Source organism: Pinus tabuliformis, chromosome 1_2 (assembly GCF_031772625.1).
Source record: "Pinus tabuliformis cultivar Carrire ecotype Pingquan chromosome 1_2, CPIR1, whole genome shotgun sequence".
NCBI classification, from domain to species: Eukaryota; Viridiplantae; Streptophyta; class Pinopsida; order Pinales; family Pinaceae; genus Pinus; species Pinus tabuliformis.
In genome coordinates, this window is record NC_142298.1 from 665,620,886 (window position 1) to 665,643,147 (window position 22,262).

General features: G+C 36.9%; 1 protein-coding gene across 1 annotated transcript in view; it reads left to right on the forward strand.

Moving 5' to 3' along the window:
- Positions 1-11,568, forward strand: part of LOC149207448 (uncharacterized) — a 117,416-nt gene extending 105,848 nt beyond the window's left edge. Inside the window, exon 7 of the mRNA XM_089398042.1 lies at positions 11,299-11,568. Within this exon, the coding sequence (XP_089254168.1) occupies positions 11,299-11,568 (270 nt within the window). The remainder of the gene's footprint in view (positions 1-11,298) is intronic.
- Positions 11,569-22,262: the final 10,694 nt, after the last annotated feature.

Sequence of the window (22,262 nt, forward strand, 5' to 3'; positions counted from 1 at the left end):
TTTCAATTCTAAGAGGGGGACTCAAAGGATGGGGTGCATTCTCTTCCTCTCAACCCAAATATTTTAAGGATACCCACAAGCCAAAACCCTCACAATAGATTCCCAAATGGATCTTAGTGTCAACCTTCATTGTGGATCAAACTGAAAACATCTCAACTATTAAAGTGGATCATCTTCAATCCAAGGACCCTTTCATGGATTATGAGAGCTATCCCATTCTCTGTGGAGTTAATAGGTTATGGCCTACCACACTGGAATGGGTACATCATACCTGGTTCCCAAATACAATTCTGTATTTTTTTTTCTCGAAAGGTTTTTTTCTAGTTTATTTTAAAGATCTGAAGGATCATCAAAATGCTTTTCATAAAGGGCCTTCATTTTGGGGTCTTGGTGGTCTTTTCTTCAAAACCTAGTTTGTTGAGTTTCATTAGCTTTTCATGCCGACTACAATCAATTTGGGCAAGACTCCCAAATTTTCTCCTGCATTTGCTTCATCTGAATATCTTATTTGATGTGGGAAACTCACTGGGTTGGCTCATTGAAGTTGACACAGAAAGGCTTGAGAATGGTATAGTGACCTTTGCTTGAATATGTGTTGAAATTGATCTTAGCAAATGGTTTCCACGCAAAACACTCCTCGAGTGCAGTGACATTATCTTTTCCCACCTAGTGGACACAACATTCCGATGTAGGATTTGTCAACAAACTGAACATCTTCATAACATCCGTCCCTCTTTTGAAGGGTGCTCTCCTCCTTCAAATTCTAAGAATAGGTCCCAAGGATGGAAAGATGGAGAAGTATCAAAAAGTGATAAGACTTGTTCAACTCGCAAGAGAGAAAATATGCAACAAGAAAAAACTTCTATAGTTAAAACTAGTCCTTTTGCCTCATCTCATCGACATGTAGGAACATCTCAACACTTTGATGTTCAGATACATCCCTCAAATGGAGATGCAAAAGAGACAAATATGGTTTTGGCTTCATCAATGATCAGTCACACGCACTTTAATGAATTAGGTCACTCACATAGTGACAAGGAAGTGGCTAAAGTAGCAGAACCTATAGGTTGCAATTATTGTCTTCTCCATATATGTTCCTCTTAACTCCTCAGAATCAAAAGTATTTGCATTGCCAATATTATGATAGTTAGCTTTGGTGTAAATTCATGACAACTTATATTATCCCTTGATATTGGATATGATTTACATTCTCATGGAAATGGCGGAGCGAAATTTCTCCTTGAACATGTAATGGATTGATGAGAAAGTAATACAATTTCTTAATTTACTAAAAAAAAGACATTGTTAATTAAATATGAAAAAATAAAATTTTTATTTTACAAAGCTTAGATCTTTTCACTAAACTAATTATACACATATTTTGACTTAAGCTATCCCATACATCTTGATAAGAATTTCCCTGATTTCCTAATTAATGTAAATTATTTCCTTAACCTTAACTTCAAATTTTCAAATAGAATAATTCTTTATAAATTTTGTATATAAATTATTACAATGCAACTCTCTTCTCCTAAGTTTTCAATTTAAAAAAAAAAAACAAAAAGCTCATTTTGTTGTGTAAAGTCATTTCCACAATATAAAAAGTATACTTTTTTTTTTGTGGTTCACTGTCCAATACACTAACATTGATTATTAGAAAATACTTTTATACAGGGAAGGTCGAACAATTAAAAACACAGACAACAACATCATCACGGGAAATTTGTGTGAAGATAATATGTAAGCATGCTTACATCATAACTGAACGGAAAATTTGTGCGAAAGCAATCGTTGCGTCATATAGATTAAAAATTACAATATGTTGTCTTGGATGGGTAAATCCCTTTGACATTACCATCTCCAAAGGGATGGCTTTTAACATGATTGGTCTTGCCTTATTTTATTTTATAAGATTCCATAACAATAGGTTAGTGTGCACTATGACCACACGAACTATAAATAATTATATTCCCTATTATAATCTCTAGTTCACCTATTTAGCTATGTGACCTATATCTACCACTTCAATAGTTATATAACCATCCCATCAAAATGTTATTCTCAATATGAATTCATTATTATATCAATGTTATTCACATGATTTTCTTCTTACCGAATCTCAAAAATGGAAATTCAAAAACATGTATTTACTTTGTCTCTTATAGGAATAAGCGATGAAATGGTCACCTACATAACTTTTGATTTTCGTATTGATGGATTGTCAAATAAGGTAGTAGTGTTATCCCAAGAGATGAATTGACCTTCAATTAAGTGTTGAATATAGTTTTTGGTATAACTAAATCTATTGGAAGGAAAGACTCTTCAACTATGTTACTTCGTTATAAGGAATAGACTTTTATTTTATTATAATAAGGGGAGAATACTCATCAAGTATAGCTATATATTGATCTCCGTAAGAACTAATTATGTTTCTTCACAATATTAACTATTTTCACTTTATTTAGGGTTTCTGGGTAAATAATGTATATGAATACTCTTACCAGAGGGTTTTTGGTTATGGTTTCTAGGCTAACGTAAAATTACAATGCCATCAAACATAAGCAACATCCTACTTAGTTGGATTTTGGAGGTGGTGGTGGTTTTTCAAACCACAACTTTAACTAACATAATGAAACTATGATGTATACAAATTTAGGGCTATGATGGGTCATAACTTCATGCTGCTTAGATGACTAATAGGAGGTCAAATTATTATAATGTGGGGTACACATGAAAGTCTGTCATGTCTCGTATATTCAAGATAGAGTTTAAAGATTTGTATCAAAATTCTAATCTAGACTATAGTTCTAAAGATGTCATTAATAGAAGGAATGATGGAAAAGGGATTAAAATTTCTTAGAATTACTATCCATGGTGTTCTTACCATATTTGGACAAAGACAATAAGGGATATAAGAAATTTCCAAAAAGGAAGAAAAATTGAAATGAAAAGCCCACATTTGAATATGACCTACTTTGAACCTCAACCAAAACGAACCCTAGAAAAATATGGAAATATTGAATGCTTTTTTAAACAAGTGTATAGATGACTAAGCAACGAGGGAATAAAAAAGAGGCGTAGGGAAAGGAAGGAGTATAAAATAATGTAGTGTATGAAATTCAACAAAGTAGTGTAATCAAAATCCTACCACTCTTCCCATATTCCCAATGTATAATTAATCCCATTATTTTTTTTGTTCAAAGTATTCCTTAGGTTAGTCGTATAGCCCTTTCACCATTGTCTCTAGTCAACCATCTATGATAACATGAAACATACACAATATAATCTACAACTCATTATGAGAAATGTTGAGAAACAAAGAAGAAAGAATTGCATGCACATGAGGAACGTCTACGTTACATGTGGGTTTCATATTTCTCTATAGCTATTACATCTACAACTATCTCGTTTACCATAATATCAACTCCCATTCCTTAATCTCCTGTTCTTTCCCCTTCCATGACTACATCTTCCATTCCTATCCTACCAATTTATTATCACTTCCATTCTTATTTTACTCTGAGATGCTCCCATTATGACTTCTATTTTGACTATAATTATTACTATGGGTATTTCGATTGTTGCTACAAATACTCAATTAAGAATAACCCCAACCAATGCATTTAAACATGGTTATATTTTTCATTAGGTACCTAGTTGCTTAAAAAATATGAAATACAAGGCTTTAGGAAGGAATGTAAATGGTATAATAACCCTAGAGAATCATGATATAATCCATTTCAATTTCATGTAAATTATTTAGCAAGAAAGGTACATTAGTTGAATCAATACATGGCAAGATTAGGAGTGGAGGGGACACTATTAGATTTACAATTATACTGAGCGCTGGGTGAGGGGGGTTGAATCAATATAAGATAAAATGTTACTTATTTAAACATTAATAAATCATAACAAAAAAATATCACATATGGAACACAAAATATAAATCAAAACTTATTTACAAAAATTCTCTGAAGGCGCCAACCTAATGATACAAACCTTGTAGACACCCACCTATTGTTACAAATTTTGTAGGCACCAACTTACAAGTGGCACCAATTTTCCATGTTGTAGTATTTATAGTCACCAACCTATAGGAGACACCAATCCCCTTTACTACAATATTTGTAGGCACCAACCTACATGAGACACCAATCCCCTCTGCTACAAGATTTGTAGTCACCAACCTTACAGGAGAAACTAATCCCTTCTACTAAAATATATGTAGGTGCCAACCTATAGAAGAAGCCAATTACATTTTCTACAATATTTGTCGGCATAGACGTATAGGAGACACCAATCCCCTCTATTGCAAGATTTGTAGACACCAACTCAGAGGAAAGACTAATTCCTACTATTGCAAATATTCATAGGAACCAACCTACTACACTAAGTCTACTTTCTACTTATACCTTCATTAGGTTTGTTAGCTACTTCTTCCTTCAACAAGTCTATTAGCTACTTATTCCTTCACCAACTTTTCTTGTTGCTTCTACCTTTAACATCTTTTCTTGCTACTTCTACCTTCACGAGTTCTATTAGTTGGTTTTTCCTTCACTAGGTCTGCATACTAATTCTACCTCCACTAGGTCTACTAGTTACTTCTTCCCTCAATGGGTCTGTTAGCTTCTTATGCCTTAACCTAGTTTACTCATTTCTTCTAAATTCACTAGATCTATTAGTTGCTTCTACCTTCACAAAGTTTAATTCTCTCACAAATTGTTATTTTCGGCCTCTTACCAAGAATGAACTTGTACAACTTGCCACATAGACAATTTTACAAATATTATTATGAAATTTTTAACTAATGAACTTTCGCATTTCTCCTTGGATTGCTAAAATTTTCATAGTCTGAAATGTCCCAAAACAAAAATTATAGCAAAAATGACAAACTCACCTATTTGAAGTAGATTCTAGGACCATTTAGAAACCCTAACTTCCACATGGAATATCATCTAAATTATAGTGAAGAAAAGCCTTTAAAGATTCTAATGTAGGTACCTAGAGATACTCTATTTAGATTCTCAAATTTTTATAGTCTGAAACATCTGAAAAAAGAAAAAAAAAGAAAAAAAAAAATTATATTGAAAATTCCAAGCTAACATGTTTGAAGTTGATTTGAGGAGCATTAACGAAGCCTAACATATTTAGAGAATATATCCAAAATTGTAGTAAACTAAAGTCAAAATTTTTTACCATTAGTACCTAGGTATCTCTTCTTTATCTCCTCAATATTTCACAATCTTAAACATTGCTAGATTAAATTTAAAGCGAAAATTGAAATATAACTTGTTTGATGTACACTTTAGGAGCATTAATGAATCCTAAATTCCTCATCCCATTTATACTAAATTCTAGTAAAACAAAGTCTAAAATTTCTACAAAAGGTACCTAGAGATATCTTCTCTATCTCCTTAATATTTCATTGTTTGAGAAATCTCATAAAGAAAGTTATATTGTGAATGCCAAGATAACACTTTTGAAGTAGATTTAAGGAGCATTCACGAAGCCTTACTTCCTTGGATCATAGCTTCAAAAGTATAGCTAACAAATGCTTGAAAACTTTATTACATGTACATGAAGATATTGCCTCCATCTTCAAGTCTCATGGTTTGAAACATCTCAAAAGAAAAACTATAGCAAGAATTTTAATTTGACCTATGTGAAGTAGATTGAGGAGCATTAAAAAAGCTTAAATTTCTCAAAGCATATCTCTAAAATTACAACGAGCCAAAATTTGAAATTTCTACCATAGATATACAAATATATCCCCTTTTTCTCCTCCAAGATTCATTTCCTAAAACACCCCAAAAGAAAAAATTTAGTGAAAATTCCAAAATGGCTCGTTCACTCCACAAATCACATATCGTTCCACCTTTAATGCATTTCATATCTGAGTTCCACCTTTTATTTCACACTCCATATCTATTATTTTCTTGGAAGGTATTCAAATGAACTAAAATATCCTTTATTTATAGTTTATCTATGTTCATTTATGGGGTTTACTTGTAAAACTCGCTAGGTTGGCCTATACTTTTTGGTTGGGCCAACTTGATATAATCTTTCATATCTTCCCATTCCTACGGACTTATAGGCAGTGGCAGATATCATTGGAAATACCTCAAAATAATATTTTAAACCATGTACACTATGATTCTATTTGAGCTAGATATTTAGAGTAAAATTGTCTTTCAAGAAGGGCGATCAAACTAGGCATTAAGAAAACATCCAGGTATCCACATAATATCTCCAACAAACTCCCCCTAACATTGACATTTTGGGTCTCCCCCTAACTTTGACATAAATTGCAACATGATATTAAACAATGCCCCCTTATGTCATTGATGAAAACCCCAAACATTTGTGAATTTCTTGTATATAACTCCCCTTGTCTACAATTCCCCAGCCATTACCCCCCCTCCGCCGTGCCCCTTTGATATTGACGAAAAAATGATACTCCCTATAGCTGCAACTTCTCGCTTCGTCTAAAACTTCTCCCTCTTTAACATCAAGGGCTACTACCCCTAAGATTGTGCTTTCCTTTACTCATATTTGGGAGAGACATCACTCCCATCCAACAATTTTGTCTTTTAACTTGATTCAGGACATATCAATTTCTTGAGGTCCTCATTTATTTTATCAACAATCTTCCTCAACATGCATTCCTTATTTCACATATTTTAGAATAAAATTTGTGTTAATATCCTTGATCACACATTTTTCTTACACATAGAAGATTGTGTTTTATACCTTCAACATAGAATATATTCTGAGTTTTAATCTTTCCATTATCAAGACTAATTGTGCCCTTTCCAACTATCCTTGTTGATGCATTATATCCATAGACAACATTGTCTCCATTTTCTTCTTTCAAAGTAAGAAATTTACCCTAATCTACTATCATGTATGCTTAACATCCACTATCAATAAACCGTTCTCCTTCTTTTCTTTCAGCATATAGAAAAAAATCGACATTCCCCTTTCTTTTCATTCTTCCTCTTCCATACCTCTATGCATTGTTTTCTATGCTTGGTAATATCTTCTTCCTTCATTACAAAACTTTATTGTGCTTATTATATAGTCACATGATTTTTACCCTTAAATATTACAATTGGAACATTCAGTATGATCCAATAAGGGAGAAAGTCAATTGTATCTTTTAACACCACCTCCATTATGACTTCTACTTTTATTGCTCACAAAACCATTCTTTGAGGCCTTGTAAAATCCTGTTGTAGTTGTTGCGTCACCCTCTGAATTTTGGTTTGTACCCAATTTCGATGCTTTCCTTGGTCATTTCATTGTTCTTGCAAACGCTAGAGCTCATTTCATGAGTTTTCTTATAGTGCTTTGGTCCCTTTAGCATGTTAGGTTAACTTTCATCTTTTGGCATGCTTAACTACTATACAATTTTTGTGAGCCTTTTCTAATGGTTTCAAAGGTCGGTATTATTTTATGTGAGTTGTTCCAACCATGTAAACATCTGTAGGACCCATACACAAATTCTTGAGCACTGTAGTAAAAGAAACTTGACACAGTTGCAATTGAAGACTCATGAGGCACACCTCCCTTGCTTTTTGAAGATACCATTACATACCTCTCTCGTGCTAGCATCTAAGGCCAAGGAAAACCTTTAAGGATTTGGAAACCGAGACTTTATACCGGATGGGACTCCTACACCAAGAAATGTGAGGTCTGATTGGGACTTCATACTTGGGGGATCCCATGAATGTTGGTGGGTCCAACACCATCAACATTTCTGGCGCTAAAGGGAGGGGTGTCAGTATTTTATTGCTGATAAACCCATCATTTCATCTCCTGGTCAAGGAGAAAACGTTCATTGCATGTCCCGTACTCGTGCTTCTGAAGTTGGTGACTTTTCTTAGCTCAAGTCAGAATGTGAAATTTCGTATGATCAAATTCAGGCCATCCACCCCATAACCCGTCAATTTTCAAAAGTTGTTGGATTGATTCCGAGATTAATCAATATTCTATATTTTCCAAATAAGAACAAGACCACCTCCACAGGAATAGTAGTTTCGAATGTTGAAGACGTGGTTCTTGCCACTCTTGAAGATTTAGCAGACTCTTCAGAAAGACAAGAAGAACATCCCCCCTTTCACGGCGGTGAGAGAGGCAACACTCTTCTCTCAGGCACAACTTTCAATGGGACAGGCAGAGAAGAAGAAGAGGAAGAAGAGCCATGAGACTTTGATAAAGAAGAAGAGGACAACAAAGAGGAAGATGTGGCAAACCAAAATATTGATTGTATGACTCAGGGCCTACTTTCACTTCCAGGTGTTCTACAGAAGATGCCAAGGCATTCAGAAAATATATTAACGAAGTATGACCCTGATAAGACAGTGAAGGTTGAAGACCATCTGAACAACTTTTACCAGCTTCAGCAAGCACTTGAGGTACATTAGGATGATTTTGCATGTATAATTTTCCCATGTAGCTTAGATAGTAGAGAAATAATATGGTATCATAGCCTTCCTCCAAACTCCATCCAGAATTGGATGGGATTTAAGAAGATTTTCCTTGAAAATTTTCCCGATGAAAAGACCCCGCAATGTTATTAAAAGAGCTTCGTAATCTTAAGATTGAGAAAAAGGAAAAATTAAAAAATTTCAACTAGAGGTTTAGTCGCATCTTGGAAAAACATTTGGAAGACACGAAATCTCATGACACCATCACCATAAATTACTAGACCTCTGCCTTGCCAGCAAGCATTGTGCAGTTTGTGAAGGGAACTTCGAAACAAACATAGACATAAAATTATGAAGAATCTATCACTGTCGAGAAGTACTTACACACTATTGCAGTCATCTTAGATGATGAACCAACAAAATACTCCAAGGACATGAGTAAGAGGTCTCAGCCTCTGTGAGAAAGGCTAAAGAGAAAGAACCATATGATTGAGAAAGCTTGACCCGTCTTGTCAAGTCTCTGACTAATGAAATGGAAAAGCTCAAGAAAAGTTTAAGAAATACCACCGTGAGTAGCAAGCCTCCCAAATTTAACTTGCTCAGAAGGCCTGCAACTTCTAGCAATAGGAGCAATCAACCAACAAAGTCTACACATCGTTCCAATGTCGTAATGAGCATTGAGAAGATGGGCACATATCAATATTGCACATTTCATAAAGAACACCATTCAAAGAAGACATTCCCATAGTGGAACCAAGCCATGAGCATGGTTGCTACGCAGCTTGTTGATTCAGTAATGCCTGAAGAGCAGACTGAGCCTACTGAAGAAAAGGAAGAAGCTACTATAATCAATGAAACTCCAAGTGTCGGGCATGCGGTGAACATGTTTAAATGTATACTCACAACCCAGAAGAGTATATCCGATAAGAAACCTATGAGTGACGGTCTGACCCATAAGTACAACAACCGGTATAACTTAAGAAGCCAAGGGCTTGCCACTACAATTGAGTTACCAAAGCAGAAATTTGAAGAGAATCTGTTAAGGAAAATCAACCCACTGGATAACTCAATGTAGAACACTCAGAGCAAGTCTGGGAAATTAGTCTCAATGAAAAGTGTTTCTGACAGTAGTAAGGATAAAACCATCACTTTGGAAATGACAAACGAAGTTACATCCCCAGACACGTCAACCAGTTTTCCCACTGTGGATTATAACATTGTTGATGACATGAAGAAAGTTTTTGTAAATATCTCAATGTTTGAACTAGAAAAGATCATGAGCCAGAGGGACATCCTTTTACGGGCACTTGGGTAGACCTCCACAGGTAATGCTACCTCTTCAGACAAGGGATCTATTAAGTGTCATGGATCTCCTGAATCTATACTCAATGCACTTACGATGGATGAAAACACACTCTACCCACCTTTCTTGTTAACTTTCAAAAATTTTAATTTCAATGTACACAATTTCTTGGTTGATTCTTGTGCATCAGTGATTGTAATACCATTATTTTTTGCCAAGAAAATAAATGCTAAATGGGATAAAACAAATGCATGGATTATTTAGATGGACAAGACTCATGTCTAGCAAAATGGTGAACTCAGAGAGGTCATCATTCTCTTATCATCTGATAGATGAGTTAACCAACGTATCATCATAGTGGTTTTGGACATTCTTGAAGCATATAGAGTATTGTTGAGCAGATACTGGTCTAGCAATCTACAAGGGTAATTTTCCATAGACTGGTCACACTTATGGCTTCCGTATAGGGGAAAAATAATCATATCTGGGTAGAATTAGAGAGATATATGAAACACAATGTCACTCCCTTGAACGTGCATAATGAACCAATGGTTTTCGCAAAATTAATCTTCGACAATTGTTGCCTTGAAACTCAACTAGGGCATTATCTTACACAACCATCCCCAGGTCCACCAGATACACAGTTGAACCTCCTTCCTTGTCCAACTGGTGATAATGAACATTGTACAATTAGTAGTAGTGGTAGTACTACTAGTATATTTCCCAATCCCTATACATATGATGTTTGCATTATGTGCTTCGACCCACTGTAGAGAAAGCATTTGATCTCTAACCACTTGGAATTTGAGTGCATCAACAATGTTACAGAGTACGAAGCACTCATATTGGGCTTGCAAAAGGACATTGACCTCAATGTTGCCATCCTAAGAATGGTAGGTGACTCATAAATTGTGATGCAACAGTTATGTAACACTATACATTGTGTCTCACCTCATATTAGAAGTTATCAACAACAGGTATGGCATCATATTTCACATTTCCAACCTTTTAACATTATTTTTGTTCCAATAATGCGTAACACAGCCATAGATGCATTAGAAAATGCTGTTACTAGGCTATGACCATTGAGGGATGATTTTCTATGAAATTATTTATAAGAATTTCGTTCACGATAATATCACTAATTTATGTGTTTTGATGATGACCAACATATACTGTTTTTCATGGAAAACGTTGACGTATTGAAAGACACAACGATCAATGAGGATGAGCAATGTGAGGTCTGATTGGGACGTCATACTTGGGGGATCCCCTGAATGTTGGTGGGTCCAACACCATCAACATTTCTGGTGCTAAAGGGAGGGGTGTCAGTATTTTATTGTTGATAAACCCACCAAACCCATCATTCCATCTCCTGGTCAAAGCAACAACGTTCATTGCATGTCTCGTACTCGTGCTTCTGAAGTTGGTGACTTTTCTTAGCTCAAGTCAGAATGTGAAATTTCGTATGATCAGATTTAGGCCATCCGCCCCATAACCCGTCAATTTTCAAAAGTTGTTGGATTGATTTCGAGATTAATCAGTATTCTATATTTTCCAAATAAGAACAAGACCACCTCCACAGGAATAGTAGTTTCGAATGTTGAAGACGTGGTTCTTGCCACTCTTGAAGATTTAGCAGACTCTTCGAAAAGACAAGAAGAACATCCCCTCTTTCACGGTGGTGAGAGAGGCAACATTCTTCTCTCGGGCACAACTTTCAATGGGACAGGCAGAGAAGAAGAAGAGGAAGAAGAGCCATCAGACTTTGATAAAGAAGAGGAGGACAACGAAGAGGAAGATGTGGCAAACCAAAATATGGATTCTATGACTTAGGGCCCACTTGCACTTCCAGGTGTTCTATAGAAGATGCTAAGGCATTCAGAAAATATATTGACGAAGTATGACCCTGATAAGACAGTGAAGGTTGAAGACCATCTGAAAAACTTTTACCAGCTTTAGCAAACACTTGAGGTACGTTAGGATGATTTTTCATGTATACCTTTCCCATGTAGCTTAGATAGTAGAGAAATAATATGGTATCATAGCCTTCCTCCAAGCTCCATCTAGAATTGGACGTGGTTTAAGAAGATATTCCTTGAAAATTTTCCTTATGAAAAGACCCCCGCCATGTTATTAAAAGAGCTTCATAATCTTAAGATTGAGAAAAAGGAAAAAGTAAAACATTTCAACCAGAGGTTCAATAGTATCTTGAAAAAAAATTCGGAAGACACAAAACCTCATGACTCCATCACCATAAATTACTACACCTCTTCCTTGCTAGCAAGCATTGTGTAGTTTGTGAAGCGAACTTCGAAACACACATAGACATAAAATTATGAAGAAGCTATCACTGTCGAGAAGTACTTACACACTATTGGAGTCATCTTAAATGATGAACCAACAAAAGACTCCAAGGACACAAGTAAGAGGTCTCAACCTCTGTGAGAAAGGCTAAAGAGAAAGAACCATATGATCGAGAAAGCTTGACCCGTCTTGTCAAGTCTTTGACTAATGAAATGGAAGAGCTCAGGAAAAGTTTAAGAAAGACCATCGTGAGTAGCAAGCCTCCCAAATTTAACTTTCTTAGAAGGCCTGCAAGTTCTGGCAGTAGGAGAAATCAACCGACAAAGTTTACGCATTGTTCCAATGTCTTAATGAACACTGAGAAGATCGGCACATATCAATATTGCACATTTCATCAAGAACATCATTCGAAGAAGACATTCCCATAGTGGAACCAAGCCATGAGCATGGTTGCTACGAAGATTATTGATTTAGTAATGGCTGAAGAGGAGACTGGGCCTCTTGAAGAAAACGAAGAAGCTACTATAGTCGATGAAACTCCAAGTGTCGGGCATGCGGTGAACATGTTTAAATGTATACTCACAACCTAGAAGAGTATATCCGATAAGAAACATATGAGTGACGGTCTGGCCCATAAGTACAACATCTGCTACAACTTGAGAAGCCAAGGGCCTACCACTACAATTGAGTTGCTGAAGCAAAAATTCGAAGAGAATCTGTTAAGGAAAATCAACCCACTGGATAACTCAAATTAGAACACTCAAAGCAAGTCTGGGAAATTAGTCTTAACGAAAAGTGTTTCCAACAGTAGTAAGGATAAAACCATCACTCTGGAAACGATAAACGAAGTTACATCCCCAGACACCTCGACCAATTTTCCCACTGTGGATTATAAAATTGTTCATGACATGAAGAAAGTTTTTGTAAATATCTCAATGTTTGAACTAGCAAAGATCATGAGCCAGCGGGACATCCTTCTACTGGCACTTGGGTAGACCTCCACGGGTAACACTACCTCTTCGGACAAGGGATCTAGTAAGAGTCATGGATCTCCTGAATCTGTACTCAATCCACTTACGATGGACGCAAACACACTTTTCCCACCTTTCTTGTTAACTTTCAAAATTTTTAATTCCAATGTACACAATTTCTTGGTTGATTCTGGTGCACCGGTGAATGTAATACCATTATCTGTTGCCAAGGAAATAAATCTCCAATGGGATAAAACAGATTCACAAATTATTTAGATGGACAAGACTCATGTCTAGGCAAATGGTGAACTTAGAGAGGTCATCATCCTCTTATCATCTGACAGGTGAGTTAACCAACGTATCATCATAGTGGTTGTGGACATTCTGGAAGCATATAGAGTATTTTTGAGCAGATACTGGTCTAGCAATCTACAAGGGTAATTTTCCATAGACTGGTCGCACTTATGGCTTCTGTATAGGGGAAAAACTAATCATATCTGCGTAGAATTAGAGAGATATATGAAACACAATGTCACTCCCTTGAACGTGCATAATGAACCAATGGTTTTCACCAAATTAATCTTCGACAATTGTTGCCTTGAAACTCAACAGGGCGTTATCTTACACAACCATCCCCAGATCCACCAGATACATAGTTGGACCTTCTTCCTTGTCTAACTGGTGCTAATGAACTTTGTACAATTAGTAGTAGTGGTAGTACTACTAGTATATTTCCCAATCCCTATACATATGATGTTTGTACTATGTGCTTCGACCCGCTATAGAGAAAGCATTTGATCTCTAACCACTTGGAATTTGAGTGCATCAACAATGTTACAGAGTACGAAGCACTCATATTGGGCTTGCAAAAGGACATTAAGCTCAATGTTTCCATCCTAAGAATGGTAGGCGACTCATAAATTGTGATGCAACAATTATGTAACACTATACATTGTGTCTCACCTCATCTTAGAAGTTATCAACAACAGGTGTAGCATCATATTTCACATTTCCAACCTTTTAACATTATTTTTGTTCCAATAATGTGTAACACAACCATAATGCATTAGAAAATGTTGTTACTAGGCTATCACCATTGAGGGATGATTTTTCTATGAAATTATTTATAAGAATTTCGTTCGTGATAATATCACTAATTTACGTGTTTTGATGATGACCAACAGATACTGTTTTTCATGGAAAATGTTGACGTATTGAAAGATGCAACGATCAATGAGGATGAGCATGAAAATGATTTGCAGGATCCAGCGAGTGTAAGTAAAGGAAACCTCATCCCCAAGGGTGTGCTATCATTGGAAAAGATGTATGAATTGCATAATCGATTCTGGGGACCTGTCAATGCCAAAAGCCACAGTTCCACGTTGTCGCATGAGCACATTAACTTGGGAACAAATAACAATCCGAAATATGTCAATATCGATACTTGTTGCACACCACAAGAGCAGAAAGCCTTTATCTGCTTATTCAAGGATTACCTTGATGTCTTTGCATGGATGTACGATGAACTCAAGAGATATGATAGGTGAATTATCCAACATGTGATACCGATTAAGGAAGGGGCCAAGCCATTCCAATAGAATCTAAGGAAAGTACATGCAACACTTGAGCCTCTTATTCAAAAATAGTTGAGAAAATTGTTGGATGCTCAGATCATATACATAGTGCAGCACTCAACGTGGGTGTAAAATTTTGTCCCGGTAAGGAAGAAGTTCGAGAAAATCCTCCCGTGCATAGATTTCTGAAATCTCAACCATGCCTTAGATAAAGACAACTACCCCACGCCTTCCATGGAACAAATATTACAAATAGTATCGAGGTTTGAAATGTGTTCTCTGTTATATGGATATTCGAGATATATCCAAGTTTTGGTTGTAGATCCTGACTGACTCAAGACCACATTCAGAATGATGTGGGTTATGTTTTCATTTAGAATAATTTTGTTTGGACTCATCAACACTAGTGAAACTTTCCAACTAGTTATGGACATCTCTTTCCGTGGACTCATTGGGTAGAGTGTATTGGTATATCTTGATAATGTAATGATGTTCTCCAAATAGAGGTTAGACCACATATGCCACTTAAAGGAGATTTTGAGCAATGTCACAAGTACTGGATATCCAAAAATCCCAATAAAAGTATGTTCATAGTGTTTGAGGGTAATATATTGGGCAACATCATCGCAAAGAGTGGGATTAAGGTAGACGCAGACAGTTTCAGGAAAATCATGTAGATTCCCTTCCGAGTGAATAAGAAAGCCATGAAGTCTTTCTTGGGGAAGATCAATTTCCTCTGTGAGTTCATCTCCGACTATGCCTAGATTGTCAAACTAATATAGGAGACGGTGAAGAAAAATAAAGTCTACAAATGTGATAAAATGCAAAAGGATGTGTTTTCCTGTATTAAGCAGGCTATAGTAGAAGCACCCAAATTGTATAGCCCACACTTCAATAAAGATGTCTTGATCTAGACTTTTTCTTCTAATACCTCTCTTATTGTTGTACTCACTCAGAAGGATGAATTCAATAATGAGTGGCCTATCTCCTTCGCGAGAACAAGTCTAGAAGGACCACAACTTAACTACCCCGCTGTGGACAGACAGCCTTATGGAGTGTACAAGGTGGTAAATAATTTTAGGCCCTATCTATTGAAGAACCATTGTGTTATATTTGTCCCACACCCAATAGTCAAGTCACTGGTTATTCAATAAGGGTTGGGTGAAAGGAGAGAAAACTGGATGACCGGGTTGCAAGAGTATGATCTAGAAATCAAGCCAGTTCACACAATCAAGGGACATGGTCTTTGCCAATTAGTAGTAGAATAAGTAAATGTGAAGGAGGAAGAAGAAGAGCTTTCAGGATGGGAGCAAGAAATTCATATGTATAACATTGAGCGAGCATTTTCTGCTACAAACATAAACTCTTGGTACATGGATGTGCACTAATACCTTGAGCATGACACAGTTCCCTCATAATTTTATGCATGAAAGAAGAGGGAACTATAAATTAAATCATTATTGTATCGGTTGCTACATGGGGTCCTATTCAGAAAGCACCACAACAGAGTATTTCTCAAGTGTTTGGAGGTGCATCATTCATAAAAGGTATTGAATGATCTCCATGATGGACTAGCCGGGGGACACTTTGCAGTCAACACTATAGCGCATAAGGTTATGTAGGCCAACTTTTACTGGCCCACATTATTCAAAGATGCTCATGCTTATGCTGGTAAGTGTCCGAATTGTCGAAAGTATGTTGGAAAAAACAAGAATTCAGCCACCCCGCTACAACCCATCACAATGGAAGAACCTTTTTGAACAGTGGGGCTTGGACAACATTGGGGAAATTTTCCCGCACTTGTCAAAGCAACACTACTACATCTTAACTACTAAATATTACTTCACACAGTGGATAGAAGAAATTCCACTCAAACGGGTGAATGAACAAGAATTCATCGACTTTCTACAACAAAACATCATTTCCAGGTTCGACGTTCCTAGTTCACATATTTTCGACAATGAAACATACTATTCATCATTAAGACTATTATTTTTCATTAGAAAATGGTGTCATATTGAAACATTCAATTAATTATTTTCCAGAGGGGAATGACCTTGCTTAATCCATGAACAAGAACCTTATTCGTATTATCAAAAAATAATATTCTCTAAACAATGAAACTGACACTCTTCTTTGGTCAATGCCTTATGGGTTGATCGAGTCACACCAAAACCTTCCCTGAAAACCTCCCCTCACTTCCTATTGTATGGAAAAGAAGCCATCCTCCTACCAAACATCTACTTTCCTGCTCTCCAGCTATCACAAGAATCCCAAGCCAAGCCATGTCTATTAGTTTAGCACAGGCTGAACACTCTTCATACATTATAGGAAGGTTGAAAGTGAAGGAAAATAGTTCACTTCACCAGAGTCATATCAAGAGGTGGTTAGACAATAAGTCTACAGGGAAAGAAAACTTTAGTGTGGGTGACTTAGTCTTAAAATGGGATACATTCCACGAGGACAAAGGAAAACATACTAAGTTTCAGTCCCTTTGGATTGGGTCATTCATCGTGCACAAAAATCTTGGCCAACAGTTATTGTCTACTATCAATTGACAGGAAGATTGACTCTCTCCCTGTCAATGGCCAAGACTTGAAACAGTATTTCCAATGAGAATCTGGGGTTGAGCCCTACACTATGTACATAGTATTCTCTTTTATTGATTGTTTGTTTGTTTGAATTTTCTTTTGGTCTTTGTTATATAAATAAGTGTTGTGCATGAATATGTTGTGGCTTCTAAGTATGTGTGTGGTTGAATTATAAAGAGTCTAGTGACACTTCAAAATTTGGATAATCTTATGTCTGTCTTCCTCATGTTGGTTGCATCTTTTGGTTGATGAAGTTCTGATAGAAAATACAATTTGTCCGTAAGGAGAGTTTTGGTCCAACCAAGAACCCATGTCTAGTTCAGAAACCCCATGCCTATACCCAATTTTTTCTTCTTTGGTGTTCTCAAGCTTATCCAACTAGTAGAAATGAAGAAGGGGAAAATCTAAACTAGAAAACCTAAATAAGAAGTATCTATATGCTTCTCTAAAGGAACAAACTCCTCTTCTCTCAATAAGTCAAGATCCCTTTTCCTCCCAAAATAAATAAGTGCCAATGCACATTTATCTTTAAATAAATAAATAAAGGGGAAATAAGAGAAAGGATTCCTACTTAGAGAGGTGAAGGAAGAAACTCCGCTAGGGTACTGTCCAAGCTCACTATATGTGGAACAATGTTTGTGTTCCTACGTGACTCCATGGGGGTACTGTCCAAACCTGCTGGTAGCGAAGGAACACCAGAGATGAAAAAGTCTACTCTAAAAATATTAAGCTAGCGAGCTACACTACCCTTCCCAACTCAAAAATTATGATTATGGTAAATCTTATGTTTTGTTCGAATGAGAAGGTATAGAGGGGACCATGAATTTTCATGGGGTAAGTGGGAAGGCCAAAGTAATCTGCACGATGAATCAATACTCCCTGAAAAAATTAACCAACACAAAGAAGCTAGAGTTTAACTAGTGTGTCGCCTAGTGTTGTAGTTGTTGTAACACCCTCCAAAATTTTGGCTAGGACCCAATTTGGGATCCTTCCTCGGTCTTTTCATTATTGTTGCAAATGCTAGAGCTCATTGCATGAGTGTTCTTGTAGTGCTTTGGTTCCTTTGGCTTGTTGGGTTAACAGTCATATTTTGGCATGCTTGACTGTCGTACAATGTTTGCGAGACATTTCCGATGGTTTCTAAGATCGGTCTTTGTGTATGTGAGTTTTTCCAACCATGTAAAAATTTGTCGCACCCATACACAAATTCTTGAGCACTGTTGAACAAGTGTCGTCATGGTAGTCCTAAATCCTATCTTAAGTGCCGCACTTGTTGTATATTATCATGAGGAAATCACATGGAGAGAAATGCTTTGTTTATGTGTTCTGATGATCTATGTATTCATTTCATCAAAGTATGCTAAGTGTGTGATCACAGTCAAAGTTCATCACCCATCCCACAGTTAGCCATTTTCAGAGAATCCTCCTGACTAAGCAACTTAGCTTCGCTGGGCCCCAGCTGAACTACGAATTGCGTAATCCCAACCCTCTAATATGTGAAATTGCTACTTGGAATTGCACAATGTGTAGTCCCTGTCCCCCAGGGTCGCTACTCTGCAAAATTCTTGAAACGAGCTCCCGATATTGACCCCCAGAACTATGTAGTTGAGTTTCCCAGTCTGCCTTGAACTACGCAGTTCACATCTTCAACCCTCAAGATTTTCCCTTGTCTTTTGGGAATGCACAGTGCAAAAAATACTAGACTCCCTTGACATCAAAAACTGTGAAAAATTTCCTCCTACTGTCCTTTCCCTCAACTGGACCCCACTGCCTCCAGAAACTATGTAGTTATGCCCTTCAAGCTTCTCTAAGTTACGTATTGTGTAGTCTCAGAGCCCAAGCTCTCCCCTTAACTGCTGGAACTATGCAATGTGCTCTCATTGAGACCATATCCCTAGTCTGTCACTTGTACTGGGCTCAGTTGATGGACAAGAATGTATCATCTTAGAGTAGGGGGCTTTTAGATTGATTTCATCCCATCATGAGTGAATTACAGGAACAGGTACACTATCATGTCATGGTGAGATGATCAAAAGGGAGAAGGTAGAGGGAAGCATGCCTAAATAATATCATGTAGTTGAACTCACGAGTGGATCAATCAAGAGAAAGCAAAGGAACACAAGTTTGCAAATTTCATCCAAGACTAAAGATCATTGAAGACTTTGCATTCCCAAGCCATGTGGAGGTGAAGAGAAAGGATATCCAAAAAGACATCTAGCACTCAACAGCAAAAATGACTTGACATTTCCACATCATCAAGTGGTCCATGTCAATAGTGTCATGTCATGTCATGTCATGAGTAGTCATATTCCACATCACTATCGTGGCCCATGTATATTGTAGTGAAATGTATTTGAAAGTTGAATTTCAAAGGACGCACATGGGATGTGAAGAGTCATGTAAGTTGAAAAGTCATAGGAAGTCAAACAGTCACTTGGGTAGTCTAAGAGTCACCCTTGGTTATATATACTGTCTCATTGTATGAGCAACAAAACTTTCACCTTGGCTCCTCCCGCAGGGCATTACAGAGATCAGTTAATTATTTGAGGAGCAAGGAGTGGCTCCAATGTCCCACTATTGGGGCTAGTGATGTACATTGTAAACATGTGTCTTTGAACATTTTCTTAATAACAGAAGCCTTTAAGGCCAATGCATTCTTCATTAATGAACTATGAATGTTTGTCAGACTATTCTGCGAATATCTTTATTTCATGTTTGCTTTCACACGTGCTAAGATAGTTGAACTATTTCGGTTATTTTAGTGCTTATCTCACTGGGAATGTGTTGTAATGGTGGCTATTATTGCCCCATCCTTGTGGACTATTATGTGATACACTAGAAAAATATTTATTCATTATTGGTTGTAATAGTCGTCACATCCGTTGTGGACTATTTTTCTGAATGTTAGATAGATCCTTCTAGTTCATGTGTGTATCTTCTTGGGTGTTTTACAGTAAAATGACCTTCTCATCGACGCGGAGGGGAAATACATGATGACTGAAGCAATGGCCAAGTTCACAAGCCTTGTTTTCAAGCTAATGCCGCCTATACACTGACAACTTGCTTTATAAAGCTTCTCAGCAAGCCTAAGGGTGCGTTAGTAACCTAAGTAACTCTACTTTTTACCTCAGGGACAGTGTTAGTGAACCTTAATGAGGATCTAAGGGTCAAATTAGTAGATTGACTAAGAAATATCCCTATATTCTCTCCTAAATCAACTCAAAAAAGCAAGGAAACATCAAAGTTCGACCTATTTGGGGGATTTCTAATCCTAATGGAGTATGAAAATGGGAAAGAGCTCAAAAGAATGTCAACATCATTGCTTTTACCTAAAAAAACTCATGGAGAAACTTGGCAACCCTAACTTTACATGCTACATAAGCAGACCTAGGGCTATTGTGAAAAAGGTGAGATCATTTGAAAGAATAGCTTACTTGATTGTCGAGCAGAGTCTTAGACTTAAGCATAAGAAGTTGGTAAGAAGGGAGAGAGAGAGAGGAGCTGGAGGGGTAAGAGAAGGATGATGCAACCAATGGTTGTAATCACTCTTTCGACATTAATATAGAAATACAGTTGTACTATCCACTCCATGATGTTGGTACTATAATTCATTTATATGTTTATTCAATGTCTTTTAGCATGAGTGGATTAGTTATGTGCAACTAGATGTATTTTATATGTTTATGCATTGATTATCAAGGTTTTATGCTATGATTAGGCTTGTCTTTTGTATGTGTAGGACTTGATATGGAGCTGGCTTAGGGGACTTCCGCCTAGCTGCATTGCGCTCTCCAGCAACTCCACACGAAGGCTCGAGGTAATGAGTATGTCCTGCTTTGATAGTTAGTTATTGAATATGGACATGCATGTATCTTTGTGACAGTTGCAGATAATCTTATAGTCTGCCAAGGGTCCCAGGAAGACCCTTGAGGGTTCCTTCATCTTCCATACATCGTGCATTAATCCCTATAGCAGAATTGGTGACTCCACTGGGGACTACACTTTAGCTCCTTGTTTTCTGAGAAATTTCCTAGATCTCTCCTTCTTCTAGACCTTCATGTACTTCATCATTCATTTTTTGACCACTCAGGACCTTGCAACACTCTTCTTTCATTGCTCAGCCCTGGATCTAATCCCCACAACCCTTTTTTGAAGTGTTTTCCCTCACTAACATAGGTTACCAGTGTAAACAGAGCTTTATAAAGCATTGTAGCTTCACAAACAGAGCGTTAGTGCCACCAGTAACTCTCTGTGGCCTCTAGCACAGAGTGTTAGTCACCCATTTTTTGATAAACAACAGTGTCTGTGACCTCAAAGGGTTGGGAAACTTGCTTCTGGACTGATAAGGGATCTATAGTTGTGTTTTGTTTGACTGATCTGTGTCCTAAACAAATTCTTTTCTTAAGAAAATAACTTTCCTTCTTAAAGTTTTTATTTTCATAAAAGAAAAAATCAAAATTTTTAATTGTTTTCTGCTTAGTTTGTTAGTTCTGCATTATTTGGTTTCAGTAGTTGTTAGTGAGCATTGAAAAGTTCTGTCGGTTATGCGAGTGTTTTATTGAGTAGGATGCATGGAATGAATATTGATGTATGAATGACTCTCCCTTTGTAGAAGCATCTTATTCATCGAAATTGAAAATTTACAAGCATTGTTTTTTGCATAATTTAAGTCAAAGTCCCATAAAAACTCATACGTCAACACCCCTACGGAAGACTCTAACAAAGTACACCTGAAATCTACCTAATAAAATCAATCAACAACTCTTTCTAGAGTAAACATACATTAGTTTAGGCTAGGATCTTGGGTTAGGCAATGTGAGTAAACTGCCCAAGATCATACACCAAAATTAGTATCATTAAAGAGAGAAATCCTTTTACACTCATAATATCGGGACCACTCCAGTAAAAGCAGAGCTAAATACGAGACAACATCAAACTATAAGTGAAGGCATCCTGCGTTTGCTTACATATCCTTTGGGTATTCTATGTATCGGGGATCCCTTCGGGGATATCAGAGCTGAGTCGGGGACTCAGGTATCCTGCCCACACAGCGTACTGTCTGCGACTATGTCCCCCTCAGTAGTGTC